The 12,711-nt window shown below is 36.2% G+C and overlaps 1 protein-coding gene across 1 annotated transcript in view; it reads right to left on the bottom strand.

Annotated features, from left to right (window-relative positions):
* The window catches only part of ROBO1 (roundabout guidance receptor 1), a gene marked incomplete at its 5' end in the record, with an annotated part of 773,404 nt that overhangs the window by 4,367 nt on the left and 756,326 nt on the right, over positions 1 to 12,711 (bottom strand). Inside the window, 2 exon segments of the mRNA XM_082655117.1 lie at positions 3,986 to 4,294; positions 11,525 to 11,677. Of these exon segments, the coding sequence (XP_082511243.1) occupies positions 3,986 to 4,294; positions 11,525 to 11,677 (462 nt within the window).

The raw sequence follows: 12,711 nt of genomic DNA, 5'->3' as shown, positions 1-12,711 counted from the left end.
CCACAGCTTGGTTTATATTCTCTACATCTCTTCTGGGGGTTGAAAATATCTTCTAACAGGTCTCTGCTTCTTAAGTTATTTCCCTCTAAACTGGCTTACTCAGGCACCTTCCTTTTATGGTAACTACAGGCTCTCTCTGATTTAAGCTTACGTTTACTGCAAGAGCTTCATTTTTACCACTTTACCATGTTTAATGTCTAGTAATACTGAATTTCTTACAGCCTTTTCAATGTACCTCAACCTTTCATGCTGACTTTCTCTTCCAGAACAATCTATCCACTCTTCTTACTTAAGCTAAATTCCACCCATCCTGGACACTCAGCTTATGGGTCATTTCCACCAGGAAAGATCAAGAAGTCTTTCTTTATATTCCATCTCCCACAAGACTGGGCTAATTTTCTCTTCTCTGGACTCTCAAGTATCAGAGCATCATAAACATTAACTGGGCATATAGCCTGAGAAAACCATAATTCAAAAAGAGTCATGTACCACAATGTTCATTGCAGCTCTATTTACAATAGCCAGGACATGGAAGCACCTAAGTGTCCATAGACAGATGACTGAATAAAGAAGACCTGGCAAATATATACAATGGAATATTACTCAGCCATAAAAAGAAATGAAATTGAGTTATTTGTAGTGAGGTGGATGGACCTAGAGACTGTCATACAGAGTGAAGTAAGTCAGAAAGAGAAAAACAAACACTGTATGCTAACACATATATATGGAATCTAAAAAAAAAAAAGTGGTTTTGAAGAACGTAGGGGCAGGACAGGAATAAAGACGCAGATGCAGAGAATGGACTTGAGGACACAGGGAGGGGGAAGGGTAAGCTGGGATGAAGTGAGAGAGTGGCATGCCCATATATGCACTACCAAACGTAAAATAGATAGCTAGTGGGAAGCAGCCGCATAATACAGGGAGATCAGCTCAGTGCTCCGTGTCCACCTAGAAGGGTGGGATAGGGAGGGTGGGAGGGAGACGCAAGAGGGAGGAGATATTGGGATATATGTATACGTATAGCTGATTCACTTTGTTATACAGCAGAAACTAACACAACATTGTAAAGCAATTATACTCCAATAAGGATGTTAAAAAAAAAATATGAGTATACCTGTGAATCTATAGATACCTGTCTCCCTCTCTGACTATAAGCTCCTTGAGGTCAAGGTTCATGTTTCCGCAAAAATCTCAGAACTAGTACAATGCTTAATAACACAGTAGATGTTTGATATATGTAGAAATAAATTGAACTAACTGAGGTAAATATCAGCAAAAATATCAGACCCTGAAGTCTATAAGACCACTCTCCTTAATTAAAAGTAACCATTTGTTACACATGTAAATCAGGGAGCCTCTTTTATTATAAATAATGTAAATTGAATTATGAAGGTTAAAATTATAGCAATGTACAGAAATGATAATTAAAAGACACATAATTTCATCTCTTTGTTCTAATTATGCATACACCAAGATCTTTCCGAGTTGTAAAATTTTCTCCTGAAGAATTGAGCTTACTTTGGAGGAAGGTTGCCTATGAGCAGCAAATTGGTCTGCACTTTCAGCCAGACATAAATTTCATAATTTATGAATCACTACTTGGAGTATAATCACACAAAGTTAAAAGCAGATCACCTTTGGCTTAACTGACAAAAACAAGCAAAGTTTTTCAAACTTCAGATTGTGGTGATGTCACCAAGTACTCTGCGGTCACATAGGAATGCACAGTGTTACCATCATTTCACGGCTGAGTCCATGCCTGGATGAGGGATTCAGGCTTCTGTCACAGAACAAAGTGAAACGGTCTTCCATATTGAAAGGAAGTTGCTAATGACCAGATGCCCGTAGTAAATAGAACAATAGATTGATGTCTAATCTTACTAAAGTACAGCTTTGAAAATACAGGTGTAGTTAAAGTGCACTTACAGCCTTCTAAGATTCATTTCCCCATCATTCTTTCCTGATTCCTTCATCAATCACCTTCCTTTTCTTGTATCTCTTCTGCCTAAATAGTTTCTTCTCCTTATTCTATAATAATGTTCAAATACACTATCCTAAAACATTTTCACAGATTCTGCCTTCCTGTCAAACCCTACCTCGACCTCTCTTCTCCTTCCCAACCTTCTGCAAAGAGCCCATACTCATCACCCCTTTCCACAACTTCCATTCACTTTCCAGCCCCCTACAGGCAGGATTCTATTCTGACTACTCCACTAAAAACAGTTCTTTTAAATACAACCCACAAAAAACATTTTGTAAAAATCTGTGTGTCCTCCACCCATTCTCTCACCCTCACCCCCATTCACACCCACCTTTCACTTCTGTGGCATTTTATAGTCCTTCCTATCTTAAAATTTCTATCTCCATTCTTTCTAGGATACTATTATTTCTAGCTTGGATAGCTTGATTATTTTATATCACTGGGTAGATCCACCTCAGTTTCTATATAGAATGTCCCTCTGCCGAACATGTAAGTATGTATGTATGTATGTATTTTTATTGAAGTGTAGTTGATTTATAACATTATATTAGTTTCAGGTGCACAACGGAGTGATTCAATATTTTTATACATTAGGCTCTATTTAAAGTAATGGCTATATTCTCTGTGCTGTACAATATATTCTTGTAGCTTATTTATTTTATACATAGTAGTCTGTACCTCTTTATTCCCCATTCCTATCCTGCCCCTCCCCCTTTCCCTCTCCCCATGGGTAACCTTTAAATACAATCATCTCTGACTGTGGTGTGTTGGAGAGAGCTCACTTGTTCTCATAAGAGCTCACTGTACTCGTCTCCTCCCAACTCCACATACACTGATTTCATAGTAGTAGCTTGAAACTAGCCATTTTGGGAGTAATTGCACAACAGAAGTAAGTAAATGGCTACAAACTGGAGGTTTGTTTTGTTTTCTTTCCAGAGAACTGATTGTTAAACATTATCTACCGTATCACTCACTGCAAGATAATTTAGCTTTTGTAATTCAAACAATTTTCACCTCTATGTTGCTGGTTCTAAAATCCACTCTCTACCTACAACCTTTCTCCTGATCTTTAAACTTAGTTCTCTAAGTTCTTATTGATTTTCTTCATATCTGTGTTCTTGTCAGTACCTTAATCCATTCATAACTGAAGTTATTTTCCACAAGACTTTTTTCCTTTTCCCCATTCTTCTTTACATTGGTTAATACAATTATGTTCCACTAGTCATAGAGAGCCATCTAGTTAACATCTGAGTAACTTTTCTTTTACTTCATTAGTTCATTTTACTTTTTTACATTCAATTAGTCACCAAGTCCTATAAGGTCTACCTCTGAAATGCCTATGTAGCTTGTTTCTCCTTCTAATTTGCATAACTGTTTTAATTCAGTGCTTTCATACTTTATACCTAGATTATTTTGCAATGTTCTGATACTTTCAGCTACCCAATTCCCGACTCTTCCTTCACTGTAGAGTGCTGTCACTTATTTTTTTAAAACACAAATCTGATTATGTAATTTCTTGATCAGATTTTTGGCTGGCTCATCACTGCCCGTATCATAAATCCCAGACTCTTCAGTATAGTATTCCCTGCCTTCCCAGTCAGGCTAAACCACCTTTCTAGCTGTATCTTTTACCATTTGTCCCTGTCCCCAAGTATCTAATTCTCCAACCAAACTGTAAATAAGTATTCATCAAACATTCATTTTCCCACTTTCATATTTTTTCACCACTAATTTCCTTTGCCAGATATCCCCTTCTCCCTGTTTAACTTGTGGAAATCATGCTTTCCTTTAAAATTCAACTCAGTTGGCACCTCTCCAAGGAAGACTTGCATATGTCATGTATTAGAATTAACTGTATTCAAATTATCTGGGAGCATGCCTGTCTCCTCCAACAGAGAGCAAATTTCTAAATCTCACCCTTTGCACAGGATCCTAAAGAACCTAGCAGAATACCATGCAAACATGTTCAATCTATATTTATTGGCTGCTTGACTAAATCAGTACCTTGGATGAGATGAGTCTTTGCTGGTGGAAGGTCTCGTTTTGCTGCCTTGTTTCCTCGTCCTTTCCCATCATTTTGCTGTTCCTGTGCTTCTCTGGGGTCACCTGGATTTGGTCGCATTTCAGCAACTTGTCTTCCATCCAATACTTCTCTCCCCTTGTAACTGCCTCCTTTTCTCTCTGATGATCTGTCTGTTCTCGTTTCTATGGAAGGGAGTTTTGGCACCATTACAGGTCGTACCTCCAGCTGTGCCTTGGATTGGGCAGTGGGTGACTTTATAGCAGGAGGTGGCACAGGAGGAGGTGGAAGATCTAAAAAGAAATATTTAAAATACTGTAAAAGTTTGCCACTTATAAAGTTGTCAACATTAGCATTGCCATTAGAGTCACATTCAACTGTGAGATAATATATCTTAAATGAACTGGAACAACTGAAGGCAACCAAGGAATAAGATGACCAACAATTTTAATGTACTCTCATTTTTATCTAGCACAGGAATATTGAATCATAGAGCTGGGACTTAGAGGTTATCTGGTCTTGGGATGGCTACCATGGTGGGTATGTATGCCATAACTTTCTCTACTGCAACCACGGCAGATTTTCCCAATTGATTTCAGCGTAATGTTGCTGATTCCAGATGGATACCCTTACGCTTGAGGCAATCACTTCAAATTGACCGAGGCTGGCACTTGAGTTGAGACCTATTTGCCATCCCTAATCCACCCTGAATCCTTTCTCATTTTGTAGATAGGGAAACTCAAACACACAGATCTTAAGTTATTTTCCAATCTTAAAGGTAAATATGATCAGAACCAGGACTAATGCCCCCAAATTCTTAATTTTTGGTTCAGTGTTGTTTATACTACTATTTCATTCTATCGGATGTTCACAATCTACCATTCACTGATGGGATCTCTCCACTTTGTATATGCACCCACAGATTTTAAACAAGATGATCACTAGTATAAATATAATTTAATCTATATCTATAATTATATATTAATATATTACACATAATTGGATATTATATATAATTCAACTTCTATTATAGACATACTTAAAGATAAAATTAGGCATAAAATTTGATTTCTAGAAAATTCATTTCCTTTAAGTGGTGTTATTTTTTAAAAATGACTCCTATGTACATACTCCAGGGAAAAGAAGTAAATAACCTAGTAATAGCTGGAAAGTTAATAGAAGACTATGAATAGCTTCCAGTTTTAGGCTGTTCTGGTGTAGTCTGGAGGATGGATTAAAAGGAAAGTCTTGAATCCAGGAGGCCAAGAAGTTATTTTAATAGCTCAGTAAGTAATGATAGGAGATAGAATTGTATTGTTGCCTGTTCAGATGGAGAGTAGATATGTTTGAGAAAGTAAAAGGAAGAAAAAATCAGTATTATTTAATGATCAATTGAATATAATAGGGGAAGACTATCCATTAGATAACTTTTAGGATTTTTGCCATAGTTGACTAGAGGAATGAGAGAAACATCTCTGAAGATGAGGAATATAGGGGTGAGGAAGAGATGGTTTGTAAGGGAAGAACGTGAGTTCCATTCTAGAAAAGTAAATAGGAGGAGCTTTTGAAGTATCCAGATAGAGATGTCCAGCAGGTCGTTGTACATAAAATCTGAATTTCAAGGGAGGTCAAAACCAGAGACACAGAGATTTGGGAATTATCAGCATAGTTTTTTTCGTCATGACTTTAGAAATGGTAATGTTTCCATATTTGCAGAGAAATGTCTGTGTGATAGAATAAGTCAACTAAAACATGTACAGAACATGTATTAAATGCTTAGTTATTACAAACTTAACATTAAGATTTTCCACAAAAAATATACACTCACATGGTAAAAATTCAAAAGTACATAAAGACTAGGAAATACAATCCTTTATACCTCCCTACCTTCATTTCCAATCCTCAGTATTGGTGCAGAGGTAATCAGTTTGAATAGGTTTTTATAGATCATTCCAGAAATTATTTATGCATCTAAAGCAGGGCTGCCAAGTTGCAAAACTCCAGGGAACACCATTCACATTAGGAACTATGTAAAATGGCCACATCTGGGATTGTGTAGAGTGGCTGTCTGCTTTCTTAGTAACGTAAAAGGGATTGCACTTTTTTCACCTGTGTAGTTGTATACAGTCTTTCTTTCTTAGTAACGTAAAAGGGATTGCACTTTTTTCACCTGTGTAGTTGTATACATTTTCATATGTGTACATATAATTACCTCTTTTTATGAAAAGTTTGTATAATGTTCTGTTTTATGAATATATCATTATTCATATCAATCCCTACAGAGGAATATTTAGGTTATTTCCAGATATTTTACTATTATTAGCAATGGTCCACTGACTATCATTTACATATACCAGCATAATAAACTCTTGAATATTAAAATTGTGCCTTGAAAGTTCTTAATATAATAGCAAATTAAGGGTTCTAGGAAGCATCAGTTTTAATCTAGTATTTCTCATTATTTTATTTTTTTAAAAAATAATTAACCCTTTTCTTTTGTTCCTTAAGTAGATACGAATTTTTAAAAACTAATTTTCTTTTGACCTTATGTGCTATATAACTAAGGCATTAGAATTTGTTGTATTGGTTTTTGAAAGCAGAAAGCTTGAGGTACCATCTTACTACCAGCTGTTTTACTTAGGACTCCATTATTAAAAGTGGTCAGACTGTAACTTGCATTTTGTTGTTGTTGTTAGTTCTCACAGCTCACCACGTTCTCCTTTTCATGTAAACGGCCTCAATACTTTTTATCTAAAATGGGGGCCATGGGCTTCCCTGGTGGCACAGTGGTTGAGAGTCTGCCTGCCGATGCAGGGGACACGGGTTCGTGCCCCGGTCCGGGAAGATCCCAGGTGCCACGGAGCGGCTGGGCCCGTGAGCCATGGCTGCTGAGCCTGCGCGTCCAGAGCCTGTGCCCCGCAATGGGAGAGGCCACAGCAGTCAGAGGGCCGCGTACCACAAAAAAATTTTTTAAATAATAATAAAAATAAAATGGGGGCCAAAGTACAGTCCATAGCATTAATTTTCCCAAGAATCTGGGAAAATCAAAAGATTTTTTTGTCTTACAACATAAATTGCCGTTGTCACTAGTGTTGATTTTCCTCCTTTATGACTTTAACAATTTGTTTTAAAACAACACTTAAAAAAAAGTACTATCATGATATTCTCCCTCATCTACTGCTTGTTTATTAAAAACAACCAAAGAGTTAGAAGACAGATTGTAGTGAGTGGCTTAAAGCCAAGAGGCCCAAGGCTGAGCTGTTCTAAGTTCAGACTTGGCCTGGGACTGACAATGCGAGGAGAAAAGCCTAATTCAGAACATACCTGGAAGCAGAGCGAATGAGTGACTGCAGGCTCATTTCTGCACTATCTGCTTGCTACAAACTCAAACTGATTGCAAACACAGTTTATCAGGAAGCTAATGACTGCCACTATCATCAAATCGTAAAATGTCTGTGCTTATTGGATCGCAAAGCTGATGATTATCACTATCATAAGATCATACAAAGCCTTGGGAATCTATAACTCTTGAGACAAAATCTATTACTGGATGCTCTATATAGGTATATAGATACACCTGTATCTATAATACAGGTAGAAAAAGAGAAGAGAATCCAATGATATTTCTAAGAGTTCTAACTTCCTGCATATAATTGCCACTGTATATAAGTGACAGAGGGGAATGCTGGTGGGCGTAATTTCTTAATATAAACAGATTACCAAATAAATTCTTTTTTAGGTATTGTAAAATCCCTGAGTCAAATCAGGGATTATCATAGTATAAACAATTCTATATTTCATAAAGTGATAAATAGTACTTTCATCCAGTTCATACCCCTAATAGCTAAAATTGGGTTTAACAAATGGGATTATGGAACTCATATATATGTATAGACTCTTTCTTTATACAATCATATAAACACCATTCTTTATACAAGACTGTCTAAATACCAATATAATGCATGTAAAGTAATACGTAAGAATATACACATGGAGACAATTCTGCCAGCGTTAACTCACTATGGAGATCCAGCACTCTATTTACTTAACTACTTAAATTCCCAGACCTTGTAATTAATGATATATCAAGTCAAAACAGCATCATTCCAAAGAGGGTGGTGAATTTATAATTTATGAAAAGTAGAGCTGGAGAAATAATGTAGATTTGGTTTTTAAATCAAGTATGTAAATGCTTCAGAAGGGGTTGAAAAGCGGTGGAAAGAATCAATTAGAAGGTCCTAGAAATGCACTTATGCTTGGCTTTAACTCGATAAAAGTCTGACTGATAAATATTCATATATTTTAATCCTACCCTTCATCTGGGTTAAACTTGGAAGCGGCAAATATGAAATAAATAAAGAGTTGGATTCTGCCTGTCAGTGTGTCAATAGCATGCAGCCTTCTGCTTTGCAATGAGTACTCCCTGAGTGTTTATGAGACCCAGAATTTACCTGCAAACAAGGTATGGCACAGTGCCATGGATTAGGGGCTTGTGGGCTGTTACGGGCTGAATTGTGTCCCCTCCGAAATTCACATGTTGAAGTCCTCATTCCCACTGCCTCAGAATGTGACTTGTATTTGATGACAGGGTCTTTAAAGAGGTAACTAAATTAAAATGAGGTCCTTAGGGTAGGCCCTAATCTAACCTGACTGGTGTCCTTATAAGAAGAGGGCACATACATTCACTGAGGGAAGACCAAGTGAAGACACAGGGAGAAGGTGGTCATCTACAAGCCAAGAAGAGAGGCTTCAGAAGAAACCAACCCTGCCTACACCGTGATCTTGGACTTTTAGCCTCCAGAACTGTGAGGAAATAAATTTCTGTTGTTTAAGTCACCTAGTTTCTGGTACTTTCTTAGGATAGCCCTAGAAAACTAATCAGAGCTGACTGACAAGGATCATCACAAATTACTCTTTATCATTTGAGACCCAGCCACTCTTTATCTCTCCTTATAGAATTTACAAAAATTCTGCAAAGGAAACTGATAATTTGAACAAAATTGACAAAGTAAAGATGCTGCACACTCGACTGACATACCATAGGCTGAAAATAGCTCACATAAGAAGTCTATTGACAATAATCAAACTCATCCATCACAGTTGATGTATTTTAATCATAAAAAGCAAAAACGAAAGAACCTCCAGGTCTTACTAATATATTTAATTCTCATTTTCACAACTGGCAGCTCTTTAAATTCTTTCTTTCCCTTTCCTCTCTCTCTTTCTTTAATAACTGTACAAATTGTATCTGCAATTGAGTTTCTTCATGAATGAACTGTAAATAGTTTTTTCAAAAAATGAGAAAGTGATTTCTGATAAAATGATGTTTGTTTCCATGCTATAATCAGTACTATCAAGAGTATGTGCATTTCTTTTATTGGGTGCATTAAGAAGTATCTGCATTTAAGTGATTATGGTTCATCAATATGCATTATGGAAATGTATAAAATAACACATAGCTTTGTTATTTTTTTTTGTTACCGAATCAGAAAGCATCCAGAATTATATTCAAGACTTGTTAGTACAGTAAACATAACTAAAAGACAGTTGGTTATCAAAATGCTAAAAGGAAGGTAAAGCTAGTATTTAAAAAACAGCTTTAGTTGTATCTCAATTTTGTCTATTTCTGTGACTTAGAGAAAATAATTACTGGCTTCTACATTGTGGTATATATTATGACTACTCTGCATAATCACTTGTGAAATGAACATTTAGAAATTTAAATAATATTTCTTATTAACTTTTTCGTTTTCAAATATTTTAACATATTTCTTTGGTATTTCTGAAATTAACTTAAAAAATAACTTGGTTGCTTCATCATTCAATTTAATAGCTGTTATTCAGGGATTAGTTACAATTTATATTTAATTATTAAACACACTGAAATAAGTACTACAGAACGTGGGGCAATAAATATAGATCACAATTTTCAAGCACAGTGTAATTTGTAACTGCAACACTATGCCCTTTAACTGGCATGTTTACATTATTTAAAGCATTTTTTTTTATTGGAGTATAATTGCTTCACAATACCGTGTTAGTTTTAAAGCATTTTAAAAAGCATCACTCAATGCCAGAAGCCCCTTGAAACAAGTATAAATAAGAGGTAGAAAGAGCTACACAAACCTTTAGGCTAGGTTTTTTCCCTGATGTATTCAACCTAGATGTATTTACATCAAGGTTTGATGTTTGACCAGTTTTCTCTTAGGAGCACTCTCTTCTAGATAATAAAAACTGATAGAAGAGCTATAAAACTTGTAAGATGCCATTATAGGGATCCCATAAATGTAAAACTGCCAATAGAGTTTGGGGATTTACACCTAGTGTTTGTCCCTTCACAGAGGGAAACATGCACAAAGCCACTATAATAACCCTTCAAAACCGGATAATATTCTGACAGCTCAGTTTCGCTGACAAAAGAGTCCTGGGCAGGATCCAGGAGGCCCAGGTGCGCTGTGTCATGCCAGTATTTAATGTAGTCTAATATCAGATAGATGCTAGTGAGAGAAAATACTCCGAATAAAGTATAGATAATAGCATGGACAGCCACTCATTGCAAAATTACTTGTGCTCATCATGCTGTGAGCTTTGTATTAAATTTTTTCTGTCAAGTGGCAGGAATCAGAGAAGTGCCTCAGAAAACCTTCCTTGTAACCTTGGATAAGGATCTATAACATTGGTCTTTCATATGGTAGTGGAAAATGATGCCCTTTGCGAAACATTGCTGACTGGTAATGAAGGTTCTATCAGGTTGGGGAACAGCGCCTGTGACAATCTTCTCCCCCCAACCCTTTAGCAGGTTCAGCAAACTTGACAAGATGGGTGAGTCTGAGAGAATTTATCTTACGTGAATTTCCAACAAAGCCCTTGGGGTTGTTTTATAAAACGAGAAGGTGGCAGTTTAATAAATGCCGGGCCACCTGAGGCACTTTCATTAAAGGCTTTCTCTAGAAAACATCACTATGTTTGCGGTATTCTCCTGTGCTCCCTGGAGAATACAAGCCTTACTTCTTCAGTGAGAATGGATACTGTATGTGAAGGCATGAAGGAAGATGATTCGATTTGCATTTTGGGGCACAGACTAACTGTTCATATCATCACTATAGTTAGAATTTATGTTCAAATGAGCTTATTGTCTTCTATTTGAATGCAAAATTCACCAGGAAAAAAAGTGAGGACATTTCAGAAGAGTTATCGGTGAATGTGATGAAGGTTAACCCTATGCCATGACTTCAACTACAATAATGTCTATTTGTTTAAGACTATATAATAACCTTTTAAGAATATTAAAAGTATTATACATTGTTTTACTTTCTGAAATAACCTACTTACTAGAAAACTTCAGGGACTTGAGATGCCTGACAAGATATGGAAGTCAATCATTCCTATAAGTAATATGAGGCTTACTGTTTAATGAATTTTTAATGTAATTTCTAATGTCAGTGGATGCATTTTCAAGTCCTGGAGAGCCAGGGTAAAGAGGAGAGATTCATAGATGTTTCCATACATTTCAATGGACTTACCATCTGTGTAGGCTTCTCTGCGCAGATGTCCTGGCTGGTGTTTTTGTTTCTTGGCTGGTCTAGCCTTCTGTACTACCGCAGCACTCATGTTGCTGTCTGTGGAAACAGGACTTGTGGGTCTAGGACACTGGGATGCATGAAAATGTCGGCGGCCTGAGGAAAAATATCAGAGCCAAACTCACCAATAAAGTTTAATTTAATTTAACACTAATAATCAAAATAAAACACTAAAACTATAAACATCCCTAATTAAAAAAAAAAAGCTTAAATAAACTATTCTAGTAAACAATAGGATTCTTCTTATTCTGCTTGAGCTATCCACTGGAAAAAATACCCTAAAAGCATTTGCAGGCTCTTTCTTTTAACCATGGTACCTTTATTCTGATACCTATTTATTAAAGAAAAGCATTTTGACTGTTGCATCTACCTTCACTAAAGTGTTATGATTAAGCAAAAATGTTAATTAAATTTTTACATAATATATCCAATGTCTGTTGCTTTCTCAAAAGGAATAGCCAGGGCCCTTAAGAAATTCATATTCTAAGAATGAACAGTACAAAATACATCCCTTATTTTAATTAAATATGTTTGTGCTATTCTTTGAAGACAGATTCCTAGTATCTTAATACATTCTCAGATATTTTCTCTTAAGGTGGCCTGGAATTAAGCTAGCTCACGTATTCAGACCTGCCAAAAATTACTCACACCCCTTTTCTCTCACAAGATATTTATTTGCTGGTTATGGATATTTAAAGTGACCCCCTCCAGAGACTTTTATATTTTTTGGTGATGGTATAGGTAGTTGTTTTCGGTTATTTGATTTTAGAGGGACAATATTCACAGGTGATAAATGAATCTGCTAATCAGACATGGTGCACTGCGGTGCTCTCCAATTCTCTGGCTTTTTCTTACAGAGACATATTACAACAGCACAAAATATTTAATCCATAATGGCAGTGGAGATCTATTGGCCCTACACTTGACCTTTGTTATTTTGGTTCCTTGAAATTCCAGAGATTCAAATCCAGAACTTTCTGTTGTACTACAAGAAACCTCAGAGAGACCTAGACAATATGTGTTTTGGCTATAAACAGAAGAAGCCACATCTAGTAAAATCAACACATTTAAATGTGCTAACGGAAGCATATTAAGTAAAAGACATTAATGCAGCCAAGTGAGAAGCAATG

Source organism: Grampus griseus (assembly GCF_964374135.1).
Source record: "Grampus griseus genome assembly, chromosome: 5".
In the NCBI taxonomy this organism is placed as follows: Eukaryota; Metazoa; Chordata; class Mammalia; order Artiodactyla; family Delphinidae; genus Grampus; species Grampus griseus.
Note: the sequence above shows the minus strand (reverse complement) of the source record. Positions and strands in the feature narration are given on the sequence as shown.